We start from the raw sequence: 26,967 nt of genomic DNA on the forward strand, positions 1-26,967 counted from the left end.
TGTTTTTCCATCAGTAATGTGATTCAATTTCACACTTATTTATTTAAACAGTAATCTATGCTTTTCTTCTTGGTTTAAGTAAATCCTTTCTTATAAATTTACAGATTCTCTCCACTACCAGCTTAATGACTTCAGCCAATTATGCTTTTGAATCACTATAGTTCTAGATGTTTTAAGTGTATTACCATAATGAACTGCAGATTTAAATTGACTAAAGCTGTCTTTACTGAAAGTGTTGATGAGCTGGCTGGCCACAGATAATCCAACACCGTAAGAAAGGTTTTCAAATGTTTCTACAGGAGATGGAGCAGTGGGTTCCCACAATAATAAATCATTGCTGATCCTAGGAAGAAATACTTTATCATTATACAAAACATATGACTATATTCCCCTTTAATATAAGGTCAGTCAAGCAATATTTTCTTTGCAGACTTCATATAACAAATTTCAGATTTCATAAACAAAGAAGAGGAAAAAGTTCAAGAACACAAGAAAGAATAACATATTCATGAGTAAAAGCAATGAGTAACAAAAAGTAACTTTCTTCTGTAATTACGGTATGTGCATATCAAAGTCTAACACTTGACAATGACACAAAAGCCTCTTCTTAGTAGGTGTATGTTAGCTCAGTAGGTTGGAAGCAGGGTGACAAAACCCTATTTTGATCACATCAATTTTCAACCACGTTGCAGGAAACATTAGTTCCTTTGATTTCAAGTGAGTCTGTCCGTCAGGGTAAAGACGCATGTGACATTTAGTACAGAAGTACACCAACAAAATATTCAATGAAAGGTACAGCTTTACCACTTTGCAAGTGAAAAAATGCTTTGGAAGTAAAGTAATGCCTATCAGAGGCTAAAACAGATCAGCATCTCTACGTAGGTATTATGCTAAACATTAGCTATTTTTTTAGTTGATTTAATCTAGTTGTATTTCTTGTTTTTCAGACAGAACACTAAGAAATAAATGCTAAAACATATATTTCTAACTTGGGTTCACTTTATTTTTCATAAGCCTTTGTAAGGCTTACAAGACTGGGTGGTTAGGGCTCCTTCCCCTGCTTGCCTTGTGGACCCTTAATTTTTAGATGGAGAACCACTGAATAAATAGGAAAGAATAAAATGGAATTCAATAGGGTTTGAACTACAATGATCTATTATAAAGGAGAATTTAGAAAGATTAGAGCAAAATGAAACATTGAGAATGAATCTGAACAAAGTATTCACTGAAAGCAAAAGACTATTTAGCTTTGCCCTTTGTTCACAAAATCTGTCAAACAATTTTTAGCAGATGGCTGCTATAGCACTGATCAGATATACAACATAGTGACAGCTCTGGTGATAACTTGGAAGAATAATTATATAGCATTTTATGTTCTTAGAAAGCTATACAAATGAATTCCTGCTATAGCTGCTCATTCGATTGCTTTTATCAACAATGAATACAGAATTAAAAGTACAGGTCATGATAGCCAAGCAAAACAATTATCATACTTACCTATTGTAAAGTTTTTCATAAAAACTTTTGTTTGGTAATGTTAAGTGAATGTTTGGTAACATGAGTTCCAGTACATAATGAGAATTGCTAATTGTTTTATCCTGAAACTCAGTCATTTCAACTACATCTCCTGGCATCACCATCTGAAAGAAAAAAAAAAAAAACAAAACACAAAACCCCACAGTAAACTCTCAAGTAAAAAACCAAAACTGCAAGTCAGAAGATGCATATAAAGTAGTAAGAATATACTAATTCTGTCTACCACAAGCACAAAGCAACAACAAAATTTTATAGTACCTCTTCATTTTCAAACATGACCCTACGAGAAGAAAAAGGAGAAGGCTCTGGTCTTCTAATATCACAGACATCCTTCAAAGAATGAGACCCTCCTTCTTCTTCCTCTTGAAAGTTATTATCACCTTCTTCCTCCTCAGCTGCTATCCTTTCCAGAATAGAGTGCACAGCCAGAGGGTTTATTCTCAATACAATCCTAACATTGGAAAAGTTATGCAGAATAAGCCATTAGAGATGCTTGGAATTTTCATATTGATGCACAGTCACATGTCCCCTAGCTCCACTACCTAGCCATTAAATACACACAGACTAACAGCTCAAAAACCAGGGATGCCTTCATTAAATAACATTTTATTAGACAAAGCAATACCATTATGAAAAACACCAAACTTAGAGGCACAAAGGGACATGGAAAAAGAACCATCAGGCAAATTCTCAACTTCATCAGGTGACCATTAGGTGACTTAAGAAAAAAACTAGTGCTCTCCCAAATTGTATCATTAGACCACCAACAGTTATTAAAAAACACTCTGCTACATAACAAAATGTATTACTTGTACACACTGCTATAGAAAAATTGATTTGTAGCATTATAAAACCTCACAGAAAAAATGTCCATACGAATGTGCCATCAGAAAGCCACAAATTTTGTGGCAAAAAACATGTGGCAAATCCTGCAGCAAATCTAAAATATCCTCTTCAAAACTGTTCAATATCTCTGAAGTATTTTAATGCCTTAGATATGATATAAGCTGCAATAATTCAGTCACAATACAATTATATTTACTATTGTCACTGCTTTATACGAGCTTATGTTAATATTTTGAGGCAAAATTTGATGGAGGTTTTTATTTTTTTGTTTGGTATTCTATCTTCAATGTAGAAGTAGGAGAAAAGGTAAATGGACAAAAAGAGGGGAAGTTACAAGTTTCTAATCATTCACCTAACTTTCACTGAAATTTACTCAAGCCTATGCAGAAACCATTATACATTAAAACAGTCTTGCATTATTATAAATAATACATATAATGCATTATATAAATAATCTAAATAAGAAGTCTGGGTGGGGGGTTTTTATAAATTCTTTGGCTCTTTTCAATAGCTACATGTTCTTTCTTTGCAAATTATTTTCAGGCATTTACTACACAAGCAGCCTGTCTAATTTTAGATTAGAAAACAGCACTTCATAAAAATCCAAGCCACCCACATTAAAAAATAAAACATTATTTTACCGAGGCCAGTCAAAATTATCTGATGATGTTATATCTCCATCTATGCCACCAGACACTTGAAAAAATTTTATTGGCGCTTCTGCATTATCTTCTTCAAATGAACCTGAATAGAAAAATTAAAATTAATATAGGAATGACAACTCCTAACTTCAGTTTCCTACTCCTCAAGCTGGAGTCCAACAGATTAACTCATTGATGCTATTACTAAGGTATTTTGCAAATTTTTTTGTCTTTTCCTCCAAACATTTTTAGAAACTAAAACTATTTTACATTATATTCTAGCCAGCAGCAGTTAGAAAACCAGATGCTTCTAATGCATAGATAGCCGTATTTCATTTATAGCATCACTACATTATGTCACAGCCTTGAAAAGTACACAGAACAACGAATCAGCAAAGAAGGTTGCAAATATAAACCAGTCTCACAGATGCATTATTCTGAAACATATTAGAGGCATATAAGTATTAAACTTTTCTCAGTGACAGTTATTCAGGACATCATTCACCCCATTTCTAGACTATAGTTGAGATTCTTAATTTGCATAGCTGCAGTATCCCCCTACAAATCTACAAAACTTACCCTAACACCAAGATAAAAATCCCAGACAAAACCTAAATTGAAACAAAGTGGTATAACAATATAACAGAAAGTAACAGAAATACTGGCTCAGATCTCAAAAACAAGAATGTTAACATTCTTACCAGTTAGCTCTTTAAAAGTAAGCTCTAATTTAACTTGTTCTGGAGTTGACCCTCCTATAAACTCAGTTTTAAATTCCATATCTGTAAATTCAAGATGAAGAATCTCCTTCTGAAGTGATTTCTTAAACCATGGTCCTCTTTCCTGATCTGACCGTAGGTCAGGTATTGGGAAGCGAACAGAGAGATTTAATGCTGGGGCAGTGACTTGAACTGAAACTCTACAGTTTGCAGGAGTATGTGAATCATCCAGAAAAACTTCAGTAAATGCTTTATGCTAAAAAACAAAGTAAAGGAAATAAATTATCTAAATTAGAGAAAATAGCACTGAAAATTACTATGGTCATTTTGATGACGTAATACCTAAAAATGAAAAAGGTTAGTTTTTCATAGATTACACATATTAGGACCAATTATTATGCCTCTTAGGATATTATTCTATTATTGGTGGTGTTAAAATTCTACTTAGTTCGGTGTCAAGTATTTTGCAGATGTTTGCAAAAATGGCTAGGTTACAATTTTTTTTTAAATTAAGAGTGAGAGTACTGAACAATACTTAGCTGCAGTTAGGAAATATCATGTCTCCGATTTTATTTTTTTAATTTGTTTTTAAATGCTATTGTTGAGAAGCCAAGAACTACCATCATGCATATTTGGCCCTTTCAGTAAGTAATGGCTTCCAGTTCCCATCACTAATGTGTCATGCAAAACCTCCCTGAGCACAGCTTATTGCTGACCATCATTGAAAAGAACCACACTTTCAGAACATGACCACATTGATAGAAATTATTGATGTCTTACTAATTTTAAAAATGAGGATTCTCAATTTTTGAAGACTAATTTTTCAGTAAAGAATCAATGCAGCAATATAATTACATCAAGGTATTCGTTGCTGTGTAGAAAATCAGTTAATTGCATTAATCCTTCCTCATGTTATTTCAAGAAAAGCCTTCAATTTTAATGTTATTGTGCTAAAGGTACCAACACTGAAATCCTACTGACAACCTGAACCAAGACAAACAAGCTCCAATTTCTGTTGGTCCTCAGTCACTAGAATGTAATGCATATGATCCCCATCCTTTCTATTACCTACCCCAAAAACAGCTAAGGCACAGCACAGGCAACTAGACTGACTGTGACACCTAAAGATTTCAATACAGAAGTAGAATTGTCAGCAACAGTTTAATCAACTGCTGGAGAACATGGTCGGACAGATTAGGGATTAGAAATCAGTCAAAATTCCTCTTTTTTGCCCAGTTCTGATTGCTTCAAGCTGGGATCTGACAGTTTGTGAAGCAGCTACCATTGCCTTTAGGTTTGTTATCAAGCGTGCAACCACTGAACCTAAAGTGAGTACCTATGTCAAATGGCTACTGTTTTGTATTCAAAGTAAAAAAAAAAACCAAACCAAAACCACATAAACACACACCAAAACAAAAAAAAACAAAAGCAAAAAAACAAACCACCACAAATCAATCAGAATTAGCTATCTTAGGCTTAGTGCCGTCCTGCCTTCTCCCTGCAAAAAATCAGCAAGTTTATTAATCAATTTCACTTTTAACTTACCAGACTTATGTGCTTGTTGTAAGAAGCATACATGTGAGACGCCATCATCTCCACTGTAGTTAGTTTTTGTGGCTGAAGTAAGGAATTTAATCTGTCTACAATACTAATATCCAGCTCACAAAACACTGGACTTAACTTTATTTGTAACTCTGCCTTCTGTGGAACCGAACTGAGTCTCCCTTGACTAGCCTGAAAACAAAGAGAAAAAGCACTAAAATCCTTAACAATATAGTGAATCAAATTACAGCAACAAACTCATGGACCCTCTGTTTTACAAGATACCTTTCTGTTAAAATGAACAAAATTAGACAAAGGCTATTATATAGAAACTTGGGGGTTTTAATCTCCCACCTTACCTGAGGTCCTCTATTATCTGAATGCTTATAATGAAGCTGAAGGCATGGCATAGCATGAGAATCACTTCCTTCTTCAGAATGAAATGTCAGCAGCTTTAGAATAAAACAAGAATTAAAAATAATTAATAGATAAGGAGGAAAGAGTTGCCATAGGAAAACACGTTTATGACATTTCACCTACAACAAAGCGTAGGTGACCCTACATTTAAATCAGCAAACAGAGCCTCAACTCAAATGCTTACTCAGTCCATTTATTCAACCACTTTATCGGATGTCTGATCCTTAAAAGAGCTGAAAAAATAATCATCACCCAGAGAAACCTTCTCATTGTTCAACTACAGCAGTTTTTGGAAAACATTTACTCTAATTCCCATATTGTGCTAAGCATATTTAAATATTTAACTCTATTCCTGTCAGGTATGACAGCAGTCTGGTTCCTTGTTTGAGCTTACAATTAAAATAGAAGTTGCATCTTAAAACCATAACATGTTAAAAAAATAATAAAAAAATAAAATTACAAGCATTTTAAAATCTAGCATTCTCAGTTATACAATTAACATTTATTTTCTATGGAACTACCTGTATTTTTTACATACCTCTGTATAATGAGGTTGAATGGAATGAGAGTCAGTAGAAAAAAGGCATTCAAGGAACTCCATATCCCCAATACATAAATCAGTACTAAAACTTCGAGAGGCAGTCCTTTGCCTTTGTTCATAGGACACTTTGATGCCAGTACCTATAAATCTGAATTATGAAAATTATTAATTATAATGAGTAACACAGAACAATAAAAATTACAGAAAGTCAAGACTTGATTTAAAAAAGGATCACTACAGTCCTTTTAAAAAAAATTATTAAAACTGCCATAATTTCATCGAAAATAAGAAAAAAATCTAATGTATTATAGCTTTAGCAACAAAGACAATGAAACTCTTTTACATTAAACATTCAACAATGGTCAGTGTAGAGAAATTTGTAAAGCACACTTCTGACATCTAACCCAAGATGCAATTCACAAAGCTGGGAATTAACATCCTTATATAAACAATGAAATAGTCAAATGCCTCAAAAAGTCTAAGTTACATGCATAAGGTAAAAAAAGATATATACACCCCTAAATATTTTACTTCATACACTATACTGGGACATTAAAAACTTCCAAAAAACCCAATTGTTGACTAACTTTACAATTTTGCTCATGCTAACTTTTTATCCCTGTTAATATACTATTTTACACTAAATAAAACCCTAAGCTTCTTCAAGCAGAAATCCTTATACTGGAATAAAGGTGGTCCTGTAAAATACAGCTATTTCTAAAGAAATAATTCACTTAATGATTCTTGACTGTCTAGATTTTTGTGGTAGAAATCGTACCTAGTTTAATTCATCTATTGTTGAAAAGAGTTAGGTCGATTTTAATGTTTATGCACTTTTCTTTTTTTATTTTTAAAAAAACCACAAAAAAGTCTCAGACAACAGATGTCAAAATTTGAGGCCATTTTGAAATCAACAAAGTTGAATACAATTAAGTGAATACAATTCTTATGGAAATAAACTTATTCAAACTTACTTAAAAGATATTTCTGTTATCTATATTTATTAATAAGCAAAGTTATACCTAAGGTGATCATGAGAACAAGCTTCTGCAAACACTTCTCGGAAGGACAGAAAATCTTCTGTTGAAAACTTAACTGGCTCAATCTTTTCTATTCGGGTAAAGAAATCCCGAGCCATTGGTGTCAATGGGTTAAGGTTCAGTGAACTTTCAGGTGGGGGTAAAGGGTCAATATGAAGTACAGACACTGAGAAAGTTCCAACTGCCAGTCTAAAAAGAAGCTCAGGTCTGGATTCATCCACAGAAACAGATCTGGATGGAATAGCTGAAATACAAAATTAAGTTCACGTAATTTTTCAGCAATAACACATTTATAAAATCATCTTACTTTTGATTTTCATTTCTTTTTATCAACTTGCTGCATAACAATTGATTTCCAGAATTATCGAGGGAGCAGAATGCAAAACAATTTTACTTACACGTCCTTCTTAAGGAAGTCTGGTGAACCACATTGGCTGTAAGCGTAGAACTTCTTGGAGGTTGTAGTTCTTGTTTGTTACGATCAAGAAAATCACCCCAAGTTGGTTGAAGCTTAAAAAAAACCAAAACCAAAAACAAAACAAAAAAAATCTTAAATTTGACAATTAGATGGTAAGACATTAGATCAAACAATAAGGTAAAGGAACAAAAAGAAGATACATGCATAAACAAACAACAGGACGCCATTTCATGGCATATTGGTGCTCAACTGAACAACTTAAATATGCTTTACTTCAGGCTACATTTTCTAAATACTATCATCACATACTCCCACATATATTTTAAAGCTAAAGCTGCTCTATCCATAAGCGTATATTCTCCCGTTTCTCTGTAAAAAGCACAACTGTGCTCCATAGCTTTCACTAAGCAAAACATTAGCCATATAACAGATTCAGGAAAGATGGCGATATCAACACTGCAATTTTTATGTTGCTTGAGTAATAATGTAATACAACAATTTTGTACTTTTTACTGTCATTGCCTGTGTAGTTCTTTCTAAAAGAAAACCCAGATGGCAAACATGCAGTTATTGAAAAAGAAAATAAATCATAAAACATCCTGTATAAGCTACACAACATTTGAAAAAAATACATTAAATTTCCTGTTTTGGTACCCAAACAGATGAGAAACTTTCCAATACCAGTTCCATAGCAGAAAAGGAATACTATCAGCTCTAAACATTTTCAGTTGTCCTAGAATCTTGCAATAGTTCTTGATATTATAAAGAATATATGCAAGTTTTAGACAGAAGTGTTAATTTCAAAAAGATTTTAGATTTAGATACTATACCACTGTTGTGCTCAGTGGAGATCCTGCTGGTGTAGTTGTATATGTACTAGTTAAAGACAAGTCTAGATCCATGGTTGGAGGGTCTCCAAGAGGTGGAAGGGAGGAAAGGCTGTGAGACATGTCCATTTCAGCCATTGAAAAGAAAACTTCTTCTTCTAATAAGAAACACAGATAGCAAAGAGTTATTTTCTAATTGGGAAAAAAAAAAAACCCAACCCAAACTTAAAGTGGAAATGTATTCTTAAGTTTAGAAATCTAACTGCTAGACAGAATAACCAGCTAAATATATTATTTACAGAAGTTCCAAGTTCTCTTGAGACTAGTATCATCTATGGACAGGGATTACTAAAAAAAAGACAAAACCCCGAATACATACAAAAACAGTTCAACGTTGAATTTTCATATTCTAGTTGGCATAATATCTACAAATTCATACACTCTCCTGACAATTCAAAGTTCATATTTTTACATTTTAAAAATCATAAAAAAATATTCAAATAAAAATATAAATATCAGGGCAGGCAATGCAATTATTATTCTGTTTTTAATTTTGTCAAACATGCAATTGAAGTGTTATACTGCATGTGTATTTACTGTGTTGCACAGTAACATACAGATTACTGAACAGTTTTAATGAAATACTGAATCAAGTCTAGCCCGATAGCTAAACTAGGTGTTATTTTTTTATTCAACAGTACAATTAATAGTACACAATTGTTCTTAGTCAAAGTTCTTTTGATATTAAAGTTAGTAAGATAAAAGACAAACAGTCCATTTATATAATTTAACAACAGTTATTTGCTATGCGGGATCATCTTTTATACTTGCCACGACTAGAAGGCGTTCTGGCGCTCTCCGTCTCATAGAAGCTTTGTTCAGATGATGCTCCTGCAGATAAAGACTCTTTTCTTAAATAACGTTTCAACTCCATCTGAATCCGATACTCATCCTCTTGCTGCATTGGCCGGTTCTTCCTATCTTTGTTTGACAATTCTATCCTGCTTAGACTCTCTGAGAAATTCAGAAAAAGGACAGAAAGCGCACTGTAATTTCATTACCAGGGTCTCAAAGAAAATTCAAAAATTAATCTGAAAATTAGCCAGCTGGTGTTGTTGTATATATGTGTACATCTCTGTATATACAGATCTGTTGTATATCAGATATGTATATACATGCAGTTTGTTGTTTTGAAGATTTTACTTGCCCAAAAAAAATTACCCCCTCCCTCACATTCATTAATTTCAAGTCTGAAAAAAAATATTTTCAGCTCATATACATAAATGTGTTCACATATAATATCAGTACATATTTCTCTTCTCAGTCAGCTTTCGGGACTAAAGATACAACCTCTTAAGAGTTTAACTATTAAGGATTATTAAAATTTCAGGTTTGAAGATGACACATATGGGAAACTATATGTAATGCTTTTCCAGTTAATCCAAAAACAATGAACAAGTCCAGTACAACATATGTAGCAGTATCATTAGAAGAATATTAAGCATCTACCTAGGACATGATAAATCTTTTCAAAAAGAAGATTAAATATCTAGCCTAATAACTGCTGTTACATTAGGTAGGTGCGTTGGGAAGGAACACAAAAACAAAAACACCCTCATCCTACTACTGCAGTAATGGAAACACTGCTGTTTATTGCTTAGCAGCTATGGACAAATGACCTCAATTACTGTCTGTTCTACATTTTCTGTGCCTGCCGCTAAAGCAGAGGACAGAGAAGGAACCAGGCTGCTAAGCCCCTCTCATGAAACAGAAGCTACAAGAACCAAAACTGTTTTGGCCTCCTGATTTTCTCCATTTACCATTTCCCCATCTCTTGTTCTATTACACAGTTACTTGTCAAGCCTAGGTTTTCATTAGCTACACGTACAATTTGCAACTTAAGCCAATAAATTGATCATCGACCTACTCAGGGCAGCTACAAAACATTTTGCTAATATCGGATTGAAATTAATAATATTCTACCATCACAAATATTTAATTCCCACTGAGCAAACCTGTTTATCTTGCAAAGTTTATTTTTTGTCCACCGTAATACACATTTAACATTTACAGAATGTTCACTTGCCTGGTCCAGCAATAGCTGCTAGCATGTCCAACAGAAGATGAACCTGCCTTGGTGACAGAAATAGATGTACAGAGTCTATTTGTCCATCTACATCCAACTACAAAGAAAAAAAAACCAAAAAAAAACCACTTTCAAGAGCAGTTAAGGAATTTTTCTTTCGAAGTCTTCAATCATCTATTGTGATAATAGATTTTGATGCTGTAAGGAATACAACCATTCCAGCAGTGTCTTCATCTTCACATCTCTAGCGGTGTCATCATCTACAAAATGACAGCTAGAAATTTAATTGTGTATTGCTTCCAATCTGTAGCCTGTCAGGACAAACACAGGTGTATCACTGACAATTCAGTAGTTTAAAGTAAATACACAGTCACCTAACAGGAAAATTCAAGAATACTATCAACCTGCTATTTCTTTTTGCTGCTTTAATAATTCCTGAGACAATCAACAATATAGTTAGTATTGTGTACTGATAATAAAATACTGAAGTCAGCACCTTCTGAAGTAGACCTTAAAAACTGTACAGGTTCTCTTCAGGACTTCTCTTTAGTATACAGATGAATAAAGTCAATTTCTTCATAAAGAGTGGGATGTTTGTAGAAGTCTAATTGGTTTGAGATAGTACACAACAAAACAAGCCACTTAGAAGCTCAAGCTAAAATTATCTTAAAGACTTGTACAGATCTATTTTCAATTGTAGAATCCTGTACTCCCAGACATTGGTCCATTCATGATTATACCTTTCTAGTGGGTGTAGGTGGCAAGGTGTTGGCAGCTGGACATGCAGGGGGAGCCTCCCTGCTAAGAGGTCAGGCAGGGTCTGCCCGGTGCTAGGCAGAGCTGCTGCCAGCCAGCCCTGTAAGGGCCCACCTCAGGACACAGCTGAGCCCATCAGCAAAGCTGGTGGTGCCTCTGTGAAAACATATTTAAGAAAGTGCAAAATGCTGTGTTGGCAGTGAGATAAAAACAGCAAAAGGAACAGTCCAGCAGACACCAAGGTCAGAGAAGGAGGAGTGGAGCAAATGTGACCCAGTGGATGCAATGGAATGCATTTATATGAAAATACACTTTTGTTTATAAATAACTTAGGGGAATATTTATCTAAGCGGAGAAAATAAACAATGAATTTGTTTTATATACTGTTTCCTACTATTTTTTTTCCATCCTTTGCAAAGAGTTGAAAGAAAATGAAATCATAGAAGCGTGTTATACCTGACGTGAACTTACACAGTATATTTTGTAGTTTACATGCTTGAAACACCTATTCTAATCAAAGATGTTCTAATGTAATTCAGTTTCCAGAGTTTAAAGTTTAACACAGATGCAGTTCATTGCTTAGTCTAGGGTCTTTCCAATCTGCGTTAACTCTACCTGATAAACCAAAAAACACCTTCTCCTTCGATTTTGTCATGCAATATTGCAAACATTCACTAGTTCAGATGTTGCTGTTACTTAACATACAAAAAGTGTTTTGCCTGTACTCAAGCCCAACTTGCAGAGACTACTACTCTGCATTCTATTATACTGAACATCTACAGAACAAAAATGACTCTCAAGGCTGCCCTTGACATTTTTCTTCTGGCTACCCTAAAATACATCTAATGATACAAAAGTGGGGAATTTTTGATCTTTAGAAACATCTGGACATCACTTAATTTAAAGGTTGTTAACTGCATTAACTATTCATACTTTTGAAACAGCCAGCATATCTATTTCACACCAAACAAAATATGCTATTTCACTTTTCAAGGCCTATTCTTAACTGAAGAAACAAGAAAAGTTAAAGATTGACTACAAACTGCTGAGCAAATTTTTCAGCTGTAGTAGACTATACAAGACAGGTCAATAGCCAACTTTAAAACTGCAGGCAAGGGGAATATATTTACAGTACTTTTCTTACAGAACTTCATTTCAACTGCTTTGCTTCCTGTATCTTAATGTAAATGTCAAATAATTTATTATTTTAACTAGTAGCATTGAAAGATGGCATTATTATTTGATTTACTACAAATCTATACAAAAGTAAAATTTACTACAAAAATTTGGCAGTAGTTGATATTAGTTTTACAATGCTGCAATCTAATCAATCATTTAAGGTTTACTTGCAGCTGTTGAAGTAAATTGTACCCTTTTAAAACCAAAGTTATTTTAATCACCCAGTTAAACATTTCACACATAGGTAGGCAAAGTCAGTCACAGTACTACAAGTAAAAAAGAATAAACAAACAGCAGCAGGAGTTTCATGAAAGCAAAACAACTTTCTCAGGAGTTACTCCAATACATAAATTCAGTTTCTCTAACATACAGGAATTCTTCTTTAACAGACTTCAGTGTGCCATTGGCTTGCCTGGCCACTGTAAAGGTGTTTAATTGGTTTTGCATGCAGACAATCTACAACAAAACTAAGGGGATTCTTCCTCCATGAGAACCTCACCATTTTTTTTCATGCAGTAAAAAAATAAAATCCTACATAACTATTAATTTAGTTAAAGACCAGAAAAGCATGACTAACCTTAGCTCCAGGAAGTACTTCATTTTGTTTTAATGTTAGGCTTAACTCCATTCTACCAATCAGCTTACTGATCTGTACAGGGTCAGAAGGAGTAATTTCCGGCAAGTTTCTTGTTAATTGTGGATGTGGCTCATAAATGATTTTTGGATTCCAGCTAGGGGAAAGCTTTGGTTCAGTTGCCTTAAAACATTACAAAGAAAGGAGTGAGTGTATCCCATTTCTTACAATTAAAAAAAAAAGGCATTTCAAATAAGGTTATCACACAAATTATCATTTTACACAAATATAAATTTGACAATGGCCTTAAAAACATGTATTGATAACTGTGAAAGAAACAAGGCATGTACAATGTGAAATGTTAGGCCTTTGCAAAAAGAAGTGGAGCAACCTTCCACAGAACAGCATATTGCAGAGGACTTCTACACATTCAAGTTGCAACCACATTCCAGTACAATACATCCTAAATTTTAGCAAGTCCTACAATCTCCCTTTCTTTCCTCCTTCTCAAAATCAACAGGAAGTGATTATGAAACTTACTGAACACAGATGCAAGTAAAAGTTAACTTGTATCTCCTTCAGAAGGAATCTAATATATTAGTGTAACAATATAGTCTATCCTTTGTCAATATACATTCTTATATAATGTATTTAATTTTACCAGCTGTGTAGCTGAACACACTGGAGAGGACTTTGCTGATGCAGGAAACTCATCCCAGAAGAAAGAGACACCTGAGAGCTGCAGTAACTTGTGAGCAAAAGCTGTGGGCTGATGTACATTAATCCCAGAGCACTCATCTGCAGTTTCATCACAGTACATAGTTCTAGGAGGCAAAAGGAAATAAAGATGGTAGGTGCATGCAAATTGTTACCTTTTTTGTGCCATTTAGCTTTTAAGTTTGTACATGCTCTCACTCTCTCTCTTTATGCTATTTACAATGCCACTGACTGTCATCAAAGGAGAAACCACCACTCTCTGGAAACGGGTAGAAATATTATCTACAGGACACCACAGGACTACCTGCTTCCAGTGTGAACATATCCTAGTGTATTACCCTAGTACTTATGTCTAATCTGAACACAAAGCAAAGGAGTCTGCCCAACACCTCTATACATACGTTTCCATTGGGTCACTGGCAATTCTTGCTTTAGAAACTGCATTTTAAAAAAATCTGGTATCTAGTATTTTTCTGTTGTCTGAAAGTATTACTTGAAAGTAACATTCTGTTAAAATGAAAGTTGAAAATTTCCTGCAAAATTTCTGTGAAATCAAATTTTTTACATTACAATACTGTAACCAGGTTTTTTTTAGTAATGATTTCAATACTTTGCAAGAAAGTAAAATTACACTATCCCAAAGGTCAAAACAAATATTTTAATAACATGCACAGTATTCAAGTTCACAGCCAGAGAATACATGTGGGCTCTTCCGAAAGCTCACAGAGGACCTAAAATCTTCAGTTGTTGGTTTTTTTGGTTTTTTTTCAGGACTGTGCCTTTCCGAAAATATTTACAAGTGTCTTACTCAAAAAGGTCAGTTCCTTTTGTGTATCGAAGAGATGGCCTGATTTGCCCACAATATCCACTGACTGGTAAACACATGAGAAATGGTATTCATTAACTGCAGAAGTGGTGATTCACTTATCTTTGGGAAATCCCGAGTCTTCTAATTTGATGGTTAAATATCTTTAGCTTAAACATGTTAAGTTGATAACATGCTCACTGGCATTATAAGAAGAGGTGCCCAAAATCTAGTGTGTAACTGTATACTAAGAATGTGTGTGCCTGGGTAAAATGTATTGTACAGGAAATGGCAAAGAGTGACTTAAGGAAAAAAACCACAAGAGATTTAAAAAAAAAAAAGTCTTTACCTTTCAATTCTAATTTCAAGTGCAGTTCCACTTTTAGAGTTTTCCGGCACATGTTCTATTCTCAAAACAGTATCTAAAAAGGTAACTTTCACTCTTCTTAGAACTTAAGTGAGAAAACAAAAAGATACCATGCAAGCATTTAAGCCAAGTTACTTGACAATTACTTTTGTAACCAATTTAAAATGGTCTTTCATTTTATTTAAGTTGTCAGTATTTATTTCACTGGAAATGATCAACCGAGTTTAATAATGTAACAAGACATCAAGTGACAATGTAAACTCCTATTAAACGTCCAAGATGTACATCCATACCATGCAACAGACCTTTAACGCAAGGATATTTAAGCAAGTGACAACTCAAACCGAGTTTTCTATGGCTCAGTGTGGATGATCCTCAAAGGAAGTACCTGCTTTACTGTGCACCATGTCTGAACTCCCAAAGATTTCTATAGCATCACACTACTTTGGCTAAATACTTCTATTTCTAGATCTGATTTTAAACATTTCCCTTAACTTGTACATTTTAGCACTAGGCTCTCCACCATGTAATGTGGTCATCAGCCCTTAGTTTCTGCCACTTAAAAAAACCCACCACCAATAAAAAACAGAGTTTCGAAAGTACTTCTAACAACATGGTGTTATTATTGATACACGTATGTCGTAACAGGTCAGCTTTGTGTAAAAACAGCTCAAAAGCCATTCTCTGTTTCTCCTTCAACAATATTAATACTAAAAATCTAAAGTTTGTGTGATGAACTAAACTAACACCTCCAAAACCAAGGAATCTCACCAATCACTCAGGCACAGATTTAGCTGGATTTGCTCTGGTGTAAACTCCAATTTGCCCTGAAGTAGGGTTCATTCTGTCCACTAAGGGAAGTAAACATATATTTTAGTAATTAACTGAGCTCCCCCCCTGCTTTGAAAACAAGATCAATTGTCCTGCCTTCCTGTTTAAACTTTACAAGCAATGATAACAAGTGAAATTTTGTGAAATAAGTTTTGACAAATGTGATGCCATTTTGTAAAACTGAGACACAACAAACTAATCTCAGATGATTATTCACATCTCAATAATTAATTCATACCTGTTTCAATAGTTTCTGCAAATTTCTCAAGTCCTTCAAAAGGCTGGGACCCTTCTCCTTGTTCATCTGTCAATTTTTGGCTAAGACACTCTTTTGCGAGCTGCATACTACTGGTCATAAAACTTGACCAATACATAGGCTCAGACCCAGATGCTGTGGAGTTAAAGAAGTCTTAATAAATTTGACTGCGAACATTTTGAAACAATACAGACAAAACAAAATAATACATTTGGCACATCCAGAGAAGAATTTCAACAGCTTAGTAAGAAGTCATATTTAAAAACAAGTTTAGTTATAATCTCTCTATACACTTCACTACTTCAAAATTATTTGAATCTATTTAGATTGCATTGCTAAGATTCTGGTATTTTAAAATTCAATATAAACAAGATGAAAGCACGATTTAACGTAACTGATCTGCAGCACTGGTTTAAGAGAGTAATTTCTGAAGAAATTATATTGGTATGACTTGACAGGCATAATTGGCAAAGAGAAATCAAGCAAATAAGAATTTTGTTTTGTTGTTTGTTTTTTTAAGAATTTTTTTAAGGTTTCTTACTCCATTTGAAACATATACTAGATAGGGAAAGACTAAAAGTGTAAGATGTTATTTTAGCACACTAGAACACATTTTAAATATCTATCACAGCCCTGACATAGTAAGTAGAATATAATGAAATCCAAGAGCACAGCACATATTAAGCTGAACAAGTTTTTCAGGAGCCAGAATAACTTAATTGATAGTGCATTCCTATCAGCTAATGCCAAGCCCTTTGTGAGCAAATACTGTAAAACCAGATTAGACAAGTTAACCAAACTGTAAGAGTCTAGTATAGGCAAAGAAAAGTGAAATTAGCACAAATAAAAACATGTTAAACAGGCATAACACTCCAGTTTAGCATTCAGGTCTGGAAACATCCATGTGGCTACAGAAGTGCGATAAAAACAGCATTGTGGGGGGTTTTCCACTGTATTATAAAGCACTGTACATCAAAGAACTGAATGCATGCAAGTAAATAAATAAAGCTTCCTCCTAATACTACCATTCTTTCAAAGCAATAATCTTACATAACAAGATTGCTCAAAATTTAGTGCCAGTTAAACAAATAAGAATGAAATGCAGAGCATAGATAAGCAAGTTACTCAAGGTGACTTGCAAAAGGTGGAAAATAGGTTTTCTGCATTTTTTCTCTTCTTCATGGTTCATTTAAAGAAATATTTTCTTCTAACATCTCTACATTATAAAAAGGAAAACAAATAAAAATTCTTCAGACATTCAATCAAAATTTTCCAGATGCTGAAAATGCACTAGATGTCCCACACACACTATAACAACGCATCTTAACAGAATGTATGGAAGTTTGACAATCAGCACCGGGACAGTCTAACTAGATCAGTTAGATTCATATGGATACAGACAAGCTAGAGGAGCTCAGACAACCCTCTCAGCATTATAACCAAAACTCATTATCTCAGACTGTGATAGCAATTAAATTGTTAGTTGTTCTCCAAATATACAAGATGATTTACCCTCAATTTGCCAAACAAAGCCAGAACCTCACTGTAATCCCCCCTCACAGTCTTACACTATTGCTACTCTACTGCCAGCTAACAGACAGCTACTAACGCTGACTTAACAGCACTTGACATACAGCACCCTAAAAACCTAACCAAAACTCCTTTGCACAGAGTATTATTTTCATTTCAATACATCTCAAAGACTTTGGAAGAAGAGATACAACAGTAGGAACATTATAAACATTTTAAGTTATTTAACAGAACAACAACCAACTGAGAAACACTTGCCAATCAACTGATAAACACTTGACAGTTTCTTTATTGCATTAATAACAAAGTATGTATGTAAATTAAATGGCACTTTAAAAAGGCTAAGAACTGACTAAATCAAGTGTAGCCTTATGCCTCTGAAAAAAATATAAAGAATCTCCTTTCTGAAAATTAAAAAATAAGCCTACCAAGCCTTGGTCTTGGCCTGAAGACCATCTCTAATCCTTTTACTTCCAATGCACAGTTATCCTGTAGCAATGACCCCCATGGAACAGATAAAGAAATTGATTGGATAAATCCATCTGTGACTTCCAGAGGTGCATCTGCAGACTCCAGGATCTCATTAAGACACTAAAAGAAAAGAATAAAATATAAAAAAAAAAAAAAACAAAACACATGCATAATTTTGCATATAATAAATAAAATAAATTGAGGCTACCAGAAAATTAATTTTATTCAAAAAGACAATAAACTGGCCACTTTCAAGTATTTTATTTCTATTGTAATTTGTTTCACATTAATTACTTTGCTTTTAGCATAATACAGATTTCTCTGTAGCAGCTGCATAACCTGTATTTTTGGACTATACCAAAAAAATTCTGCTACTTTACTGTTATAAATACTACAGTACTGACACAAGTTAATTTATTCTTTCTCCAGCAATACTTGAAGAAAGCTGAAAACAGGCTGACAGTAAAAATGCAAAAAGTACAGAGCATTTCACTACCCTATAATTTTTGTGTAATGCTCATGTCACATTTCTCTGTGACACTGGAACAAGGGAACCAAATAATGACCTCTTGCTGTAACATACTTGCAACATACAAATAACAAACTTGCTGTTTCTAAAGTATATTTTAATGTGTTCAATGTTCAGCACTAATTTCGAAATTGAAGCTCAATGGACAGACCAATATTCTACAGAAACTGTTTGGCTAACCCAGTCCTTTATAGTGACATCATAAACAAAACTACAGTCAAGTTGCCTTCAGTATCACACAGTAAACAAAATTGATGAGAAAATAGAACACCAGCTCTGAAGTCGCAATTTAGGATTTTGACATTTTCCATAATCCTCAGAAAAGACTCACTTGTTGCACTATATAGCTTTCATTACATTCATGCACAGGAAACATATTCTTCACATATATGTTAAAAAAACCCATGCAAATCCCTATTTGTGCCTTGATTCAAAAATTTAGTTAAAAACCACAGTTATTGAACAAGAACTATTTAGGCTGCTTTAACAATAGAAAAAACAATATAAATCACATACCAAATTCAGTCAGAGCAACTTTCTAATATAAAGACCCTACTAAAGACCATGGTTGTAATACTAGGGCACAATCTCCAACACAAAGAATGTGGTTTTGACCTTCCTGTATTGAACAGGGCCACCGCTTTTAAAATACATAAATTAAAGAAATTAGGGTTTTTTTTTTCAATAAGAATTTAAAAGCGTGGTTTGTTTTTTTTAATTCTAGTAAAAATTTTATTCTAATTATAAAGAATAATTTTAAAGTAAAAATTAACAAAAAAAGTCTTCAGAAAACAACGTTTTTCATCCTTAAGTCTCTAGGTGTGACTTTTCCATTATGTTAACTTACTGCTCTGCTTATGCTCTTAATAACTTTGCATTTAGAACTTTGTTTGTTTGCATGTTCAGCTTTTCTAGCTTCTGTACCAAAGTCCACTCAAGCAGCTGAAAAAGACACCAATTTTAAAGAAACAGAGCCTGAAACAATTTTATCAGGAAATTAACAATCAAATAAGATTCAGTGACATTGAAACTTCATTTTGAACTAAATATAAGAATTATAGACGTGGCAATAGCATAAGACTGTAAGATTATAAATATACTAAAATAATTATTTGGCACGAAAGCTATATTTGGAAATACCACAGATTCATTTAAATTACATAAACCTTTACAAAATAGTTTTCTACAGCAGGAAGTAAGCTAGTTACCATATTTTTAATAAATCTGACTCAAATATCTTTTTGCTACCAACATACATGGCAATAAAAATGAGTGTATTGCAGTACATTCCTCATTATTTTGAAATAAACATTTGCTATCTAAAAGTAAAAAAAAAAAAAAAAAACCAAGACACCAAAACCAAGTACTCTTATAGCTACATTAGTTCATAAACAAGCCAGTTGTTCCTAGAAAGCAGCAATTAGACCATTCCAAGTGAAACTGACATCAGGACTTGTTCCAACATTATCAACTGAAAGCCTCCAGCTGGAAGTCATAGTAATACTAGTAACAAAAGCACTATTCTGTGTTTATTAAAATTCAACTACAAACACTATGGGTTACATTTTTCTAAACAGCTCAAGTCCCAAGAATCAAAGGGGTTAAACAGCCCCAGGTATTCCTACATATCTCAATAAACACATGTTGGCTAAAATATCTACAGTGATGAACAGAAGTATCTACAAAAACGGGTAATATGTAAAAATACAGTCATCCTGGTGATTCATAAAGAACAAGCTTACAATGACTAGGGGGAAAAAACCCAACCCTGTAGTACTTCCGCGGCATCTGTTTTTGCAATCTGTCATACATGAGAAAGTCACGTGCAGAGAGAACCTCAAACATGTCATTGTTTACTAGTGAAAAAAAATAAATGCCAATCTACAAATGGGGACGATAACTGAAGCACTAGCGCATACACCTGTAATCAGTACGTATACGTAATTAACTGTTCATTTAGTACTGGTCCATAACTGCTGATTTACATTTTAAATAATGTCACTTTGACCAGTGAAGAGCGCTGAGATACCCACTAGAGGGCATAATAATTAAATTAAAGCGAGCCAGCCTTACTGCTGGCCGCAGAAAACAAGCTGCAAACACAGCCAGAAAAGAAAACTAACATGCAAACAACAAAACCCCTCACACTAAAACACTGCTAATATTGAACATTTCTGCAAAGTCTGTCTCCTGCCACTTTCAAACGTATTTTCACACAAACAACTGGAAAAGCATTATTTGAAAACATCACATATTCACAAGTATTTTCAAATGTACCCAGCATGGGCCCGATACCAGAACGCAGTACAGTAAAAATGTGTTTTGAAAGTACTTTACAAAGCAATAAGCCTGCACACCTAGGTCATCATCTGCGCTACCCTGGCATTCAATGACTGACTCACAGCAGTGCTTAAGGTTCCTCATGACAGTCACTTGACTGGCAGGTAGAATTCAGTAACGTTGGTAATTAACCCAAGAAAATTTAAGAAACATTACAAACACAGACACAGGCCTTTGGATTACTACAGTAGGCTGCAAGTATGCATACCTGTGTGTGCATAGACACAACCAAGACTGAAAAAGCTCCAGCTGGTTCAAAGCGTGACACTCCACCTGCTAAGCAAACCCCAGCTAAAAACAGCTTGCCATTTAATGTCAACAAGTACCTTCGCTATTGCAAGACTAGGGGACAATTTTTAGAGCTCTACACGGACTAAGCTCAGCATAACGCTGTCAACAAGAACCCACATGCCTCCAAGATGAAGACAAAACACAGATATCACATGGATTACTTCATGTTTTTATAATCTCCAGTAACAGCCAGTGAACATGCTCCTTGGTAACTACAGCAGCATTTTCTAGTAGTTTGGGCTACACTAGTTCCTTCTCCCTGAAATATCAGCAGCTATTCCTTTCTTCTAAACTTTGTTTCTTTTCTTACAGTTTAAAATAACAAAATCGAAGGGTAGCTAGAAAAACGTATCTGTAATAAAAGCTCAGTTTGGGTTGTTTTTTTTAAGTGCTAGCGTACCAGAAAAAGAGTTCCCTGGAAAATATGCGAATTATGGCTGTAACTTTCTACACAAAGGAGGCTGGGTACTGAAAACAAAGTGGGTGGCAGCCGGGGGCAGGGAATCAGCTGGTCCCTCAGACACGGCAGCAGCCGAGGGGGCGAAGCGCCGGCATCTCTTACCCACTTATCCAGAGGGACTTGCGTCAAGGAGCCGGTGCCCTGGTAGAGATCCAGGCTGAGCTGCTCCAGGCTGAGCTTCTCCTGCAAGAAGTGGCCCAGGTACCTCTGCAGCAGGTACCTGCAGGCCCTCTTCTTGATGGACTCCGAGAAAGGCCACGGCATGGCGGCTGCGGGACGGGGGCCGCGGGGCCAGGCGGCGGGACGGGGCCGGGGCCGGGGCTGACCCCTCCGGCGGGCGGCGAAAGGGAGGCGAGAGGGAGGTGAGGAGCCGCCGGGCCCTGCCTCGCCCCTCAGCGCGGGCGACCGCAGGGGCTTCCCGCTGCCAGGCGGCGCCGCCCCCGCCCCTCACACCGCCGGCGGGGTGGCACTGCCTCCCCTCAGGGCGAAGCGGCGCCGACAAGTAGCCCCATCCTCACTCGGACACCGTCGCCGCCATCTTCCCGGCGGCCCGCAAGCGCGGAGGGGGCCGCCGCAGCCGCGCTGCGCAGCAGAACGGTGCGCGGAGCGGGGCACGGGGCCGGGGACCGGCGTGTCGCCCCCCCGCGTCAGCTCTCCGGCGAGGGCGGCCGGGCCGAGCCGGGCTGGTTGTCGCCTTCCTCCCCGCGCGCCCCCCGCCGCCGAACCCCGTCACCGGCACCGTGACGTCCGCGCGGAAGTGGCGTCGCCGAGCGGAGGAGGCGGGGGCGGAAGCGGCCGCCGGAGGTGGGTGAGGGGGCGGTGTCGCGCCGGAGGGGCCTCCGCTGCCGGGCGGCGCCGGGGCCGCGCGCCGGGTGCTGGGGGCCGTCGCGCCGCTGGCGGCGTGTGGGGCCGCCTCTCTAGTGAACGGCCCCGGGGGAAGCAGCGGGGCGGGTCGCTCTCCGCCGGCAGGGCGGAGCGGCGGCTGCCGTTGTGTCCGGAGCCGCTGGGGGTCGGGCGGCGGGGCCTCGGCCCCCCGCCGCCGGGGCCGGTAGGTGGGCTGCCAGGGCGCGGCGCTGCCGGCGGGGATGGCGCCCTGCTGCCCCCGCGCTGCGCCGCCGGTGGAGCGGGTGCGAGCCGGGGCTGTTTCGCTGTCAGTAAATCGGAGTGAGTCAGTGCGAACGACAGGCTACGCAGCTCGGTAGCCGGCTCCCCTGCCGCCTTCGGCTGCTGTGGAATTTGTTTGTAGGTCCAAGGTGGGGTTTGTTAGGAAGCGATGGATCTGACCGAACGAATGTCTTGCGCGTCGCCGAGCGGTGACTGCCAGCCCGCGTCCCCTCTCGGCAGCAGTGCTGGGCTCCCGGGGCAGTGTCCCAGGGGCTCTCCCCGCTGGCCCGGGCGGGGGGGTCCCTGGGCGCTCGTTAGCTGTGGCCTCCTGGCGACACTGGTACCTGAGAGGCAGCTGCTGGAGCCGCTGTGGTGGTAACCCCCACAGAGCCCGTCCCGTTTTGGTGACAGTTGCTTACAGAGACCAGCGATGTCTGTCTCTGAAATGTTTTGACAGTTGTGCATAAAAGCTAAGCAAGAGAATTGTTCTTTATTGACTGTAAACAAAAAGCTGCAGTTAATATGACTTTATAGTCTCTGGTAAACCATTTAGTTCACAGGCTTTTCTAAGTCTTTCTTAAATTTTCCAGCAATAGGTTTTCCTTTTCTTTTTCGTGGCGTGACTTGTCTTCCTACTGCATTCAGGATCTGCAAAATGCAGACTTAATTATTGCTGAATCATAACAGCATCTTATACAACAGAATGCAAGTTACTTGCATAAGAAGCAGCAGCTTCAGTGATAACTCCTTCTGTGTGCTGGCATAACCTCCTTCGGCACTTGTGCTCGACATCTTGAGTTTGAGTTCTCTGAACTGTCATGAGTTACAGAAGTCACTAGGTCTCATATTTTCCCTTTTTTTTTTTTGACAACGTTAAATATGTCTGCTTGAGATGTATCTCATTTTACAATTTTATGGTATTAATATATATGGAGTGTAATGGTATAATAAATCTAAAATAAATGTTTCTATATGCAGAATGGAGACTGAATGCAATCCTATGGAGTTGCCCAATAATGCGGGGTTTGAAGAGGATTCTGATTATAGAGACTTTGAAGGAACAGATGTGAAAGATATGAGACTAGAAGCTGAAGCTGTTGTGAATGATGTTCTGTTTGCTGTCAGCAACATGTTTGTCTCAAAAACACTTCCCTGTGCAGTGGATGTGGCATATATCAATGTGGAAACCAGGGAAAGGAACAGATACTGCCTGGAGCTCACTGAAGCAGGACTCAGGGTAAACTAACTTTTTTGTCATTTCATAAGCCTCATTGTTTTGAACAATTGTTGTTTTCAAAAGGTACCTAGAAAAATTCTTCAGTGACACCAAAACTACATATTCCTCTTGTACTTTTATGAAAGCCTGTTCCTACATGTTTTCTCCTAGAAAGTGGAACTTTTAACTAGTTACTTCCAACAAAGCAAGAAAGGAAGTTGATGAAAAAACAGGCATTTATTTGAGACACAAAATGATGAAGATTGAAGCAGCAATTTGTTACAGGCGCGCCAGTCTTTGGGTTTCTCGGGTACCCAGATAAGTCAGTAAAACAGCATATATACAGCACTTTTTTTGCACCATTTGTATTTTTTGTGTGTGTGTGCAAACATGCAGATGTAAGACTTCATTGCAAAGGTCATAATGATACATTTTACTAATATTCTGAGTTTTGGACAAAAGGTATTTGAAATTGTCTAAATACTGTATTACCACTAAGCCCCATAGTAGGAAGCACAGACTGCAATTTAAATCCAGTACCTTTTATTCTCATATTACTGTACTTCCCTGACTGCCAAAGTTAAATATTGTGATAGCTCTTTCCTATTGAAATGTGGACCTAACCACAGAAATTTAACCAGTCATTTCTTTGTTGCAGGTAGTAGCTTATGATTTTGATCAGACTGATGACAGACTGCAAACTCCGTACCATGAAACTGTCTACTCGTTATTGGACTCTCTCAGCCCTGCTTATCGAGAGGTCTTTGGAAATGCATTACTGCAAAGACTAGAAGCTTTGAAGAAAGATAGTCAGTCATGATTTACCCGGGTGTGAGGAAGATTTAATGCTAGAAGGAATTCTTAGTATGAGGCACAGAGATCTTTCTTACAAACATAATCATAAACATCTTAAGCTTAATTTCTTGCATTAGTATCTAATTCATGCTAGTACTACTCTATAGTATTTTGCTACAGTAGATTTGTGTATATTGCAACGCTATTAAAAGCCACTTCAATAAATAACAAAAAAGTTTCTTAATTTTACTTTCTTTTTTTGTTGTAGGTGAGCAAGTAAGTTGCTGCTTACAATGTTCAAAAAATTTGGTCTCTTTTCAAAGTGTTGTTATCCAAAACTCTAAAAAAATATAGAGACTAAATGTTACATGTACAAGTAGTGATTTTTTTTGTGCTTACTAGTAGTTTTCATACCTGCTTTTTAAAATAGAAGCTACTTGCTCTACCCAGTTAATGAAGAATAATTGGGAGAATACTTTTTGCAACGAACAGAATTTCAGCTTGATTTGCTATACATAAATCTGAAAATGCTCAGTTTTGGTAACAAGAAAGATGTTTCTTGAACAGTTGAGCATTGCTTATATAGTGACAGTATTTGAGTTAAAAGCAAGGCTCAGTATTATTTGATCTGTCCTTGTCTACGGCAACCAGCAAACTCGAACTAATAAATGAGAGGTACTGCTAATATATGAATGTATTGTCTGAATCGCAAATGAGTTAAGCACAGAATTAGGATGTAATGGGCTACATTTCCTAACGACTATGTTATATATGCTATATATATGTATAAGTATGCTATATTGTAACTGGGAGGCTTGGAAGACATTTTAGCCTGTTTACTATTCTGAATGTGTGTTTACATGATGTACAGGATATACCCAAGACTATTTTTGCTTCAGCCTTTACTTTCTATAGTACAGTACTTTGCTACACCCGTTTTTCACGTTTTCTCCCTCAATTGTACAGCATCCTCTCCTGATGAATACTAAGCAAGCACTGCAATGTCAATTGCATTGTATTGGTTTGAAACCAAAGGCTGTATGAAATTTGCTAAGACTAATACAAACTGCAAGATATAACTTGTATTTTCTACTTAATACCTGGTACAGATCTCTTTATACACCTGTTGTTGTGCTGTAACTTTTCAAGTACATACTGAATGGCTGACTTTTTTAAAATTACAGTTGGTTAGAAATACCAGTACTGTTGAGCTAACATTCTGTGATGTTCATACTTTTTGTATTCTTGGAGTATTAAATAATCGTGCATCTTTCTTTAAATAATCCTGCCATTATTCTGCCATGCTTTTGTGACAAGTACATGCAGTAGCTTTTTTGGGGCCATGCTTAGGAATACATCAGTTCTCATAAAGTCACAGATTCCAGTGACTTCAGTAGAGCTATATTGACTTCTACCTGCTAAGGGTTAGTTATATTAATTGGAGAAGCCTAGTAGAGCTTTTGTAATAGCTTTGGGGTAGTGATGTACAACTATGACAAGACAACTGTAGTTACTGCTTCTGTTTTCCAGAGCTTAATTTTGTGGTTATTATCTATTTAGGTTGAAACTTCTGATATTAATCTTCTACCTTAGGGTGTGCTTCCATGCTCTAAAAATTGTTCATAGGCTCTCTTTTTGCACACAGGTTTGTGGCACGTGGTTAGTCCTCTGTGAGGAGAATGTACTTTACCAAATTTATATTTGAATATTTTTCCTTGCGACTGGTTTACTTGCTCAATTTCAATGATTAAAGCATTAAATAAATGCACCAGTGTGTTGTAGTTTTCTTGGGGGGGGACCTGCTGGAAAGGGGGGGAGTGAACAATTGAAGTTATCATGCCTATGAAAAGAACTTAAATATCAAATAGTTAACAAGTATTTTAAAACCTTTGCCTGCAATCTTGTATCTGCTGAAACTTTGTTGTGAAAAAACAAGGTAGGCAATTGTAAAGAGGGACTTGGAAAAGAAGCATTAGTAATACAAGTGGAAAAATGCCAAATTTAACATTACATTGCTAGGATGTTTTTTTTCTTGGACATCTTTACAATGCTTTGTCATTCTGCGTGCTTATTATAAACCTAAGCTGAGAAATACATTCAAAAGAGGTGTTTTGTAGGTGTTACCAGAAGAAA

General features: G+C 36.5%; 2 protein-coding genes across 8 annotated transcripts in view; one reads left to right on the forward strand and one right to left on the reverse strand.

The window, feature by feature from the left end:
- The window catches only part of ATG2B (autophagy related 2B), a 48,233-nt gene extending 26,046 nt beyond the window's left edge, over window positions 1–22,187 (reverse strand). For 3 of the 4 annotated variants that reach the window (XM_055817447.1, XM_013305290.3, XM_013305289.3), the window contains exons 1-19: window positions 21,822–22,187; window positions 18,057–18,219; window positions 16,081–16,233; window positions 14,994–15,096; window positions 13,784–13,946; window positions 13,126–13,305; window positions 10,614–10,710; window positions 9,359–9,541; window positions 8,531–8,685; window positions 7,681–7,792; window positions 7,265–7,526; window positions 6,240–6,390; window positions 5,644–5,736; window positions 5,288–5,476; window positions 3,725–3,998; window positions 3,024–3,126; window positions 1,795–1,987; window positions 1,498–1,640; window positions 186–343 (exon numbers count right to left, since the gene is read on the reverse strand). In XM_055817447.1, the coding sequence (XP_055673422.1) occupies window positions 186–343; window positions 1,498–1,640; window positions 1,795–1,987; window positions 3,024–3,126; window positions 3,725–3,998; window positions 5,288–5,476; window positions 5,644–5,736; window positions 6,240–6,390; window positions 7,265–7,526; window positions 7,681–7,792; window positions 8,531–8,685; window positions 9,359–9,541; window positions 10,614–10,710; window positions 13,126–13,305; window positions 13,784–13,946; window positions 14,994–15,096; window positions 16,081–16,233; window positions 18,057–18,219; window positions 21,822–21,983 (3,037 nt within the window). In that variant the 5' untranslated portion in view covers window positions 21,984–22,187. The remainder of the gene's footprint in view (window positions 1–185; window positions 344–1,497; window positions 1,641–1,794; window positions 1,988–3,023; window positions 3,127–3,724; window positions 3,999–5,287; window positions 5,477–5,643; window positions 5,737–6,239; window positions 6,391–7,264; window positions 7,527–7,680; window positions 7,793–8,530; window positions 8,686–9,358; window positions 9,542–10,613; window positions 10,711–13,125; window positions 13,306–13,783; window positions 13,947–14,993; window positions 15,097–16,080; window positions 16,234–18,056; window positions 18,220–21,821) is intronic. The other variant, XM_027777067.2, reaches the window with a different exon arrangement.
- Window positions 22,188–22,502: 315 nt separating this feature from the next.
- Window positions 22,503–26,602, forward strand: GSKIP (GSK3B interacting protein). 4 transcript variants are annotated; one of them, XM_055817686.1, is made up of 3 exons: window positions 22,503–22,523; window positions 23,802–24,060; window positions 24,698–26,602. In XM_055817686.1, the coding sequence occupies exons 2-3, from the start codon at window positions 23,803–23,805 to the stop codon at window positions 24,857–24,859; spliced, it is 420 nt and encodes a 139-aa protein (XP_055673661.1). In that variant the 5' UTR covers window positions 22,503–22,523; window position 23,802; the 3' UTR covers window positions 24,860–26,602. The 4 variants fall into 4 exon arrangements, with proteins under 4 accessions (XP_055673661.1, XP_055673553.1, XP_055673655.1 ...); XM_055817578.1 differs by lacking the exon at window positions 22,503–22,523 and adding an exon at window positions 22,537–22,767; XM_055817680.1 differs by lacking the exon at window positions 22,503–22,523 and adding an exon at window positions 22,861–22,883.
- Window positions 26,603–26,967: the final 365 nt, after the last annotated feature.

This window comes from Falco peregrinus, chromosome 1, assembly GCF_023634155.1.
Source record: "Falco peregrinus isolate bFalPer1 chromosome 1, bFalPer1.pri, whole genome shotgun sequence".
Lineage (NCBI taxonomy): Eukaryota > Metazoa > Chordata > Aves > Falconiformes > Falconidae > Falco > Falco peregrinus.

Excerpts from the sequence above, each read along its gene's own strand:
- GSKIP (XM_055817686.1), top strand. The coding sequence starts at position 23,803 with ATGGAGACTGAATGCAATCCTATGGAGTTGCCCAATAATGCGGGGTTT. Across the intron at positions 24,061-24,697 it reads TCACTGAAGCAGGACTCAGG|GTAGTAGCTTATGATTTTGA; the intron begins GTAAACTAACTT and ends TCTTTGTTGCAG.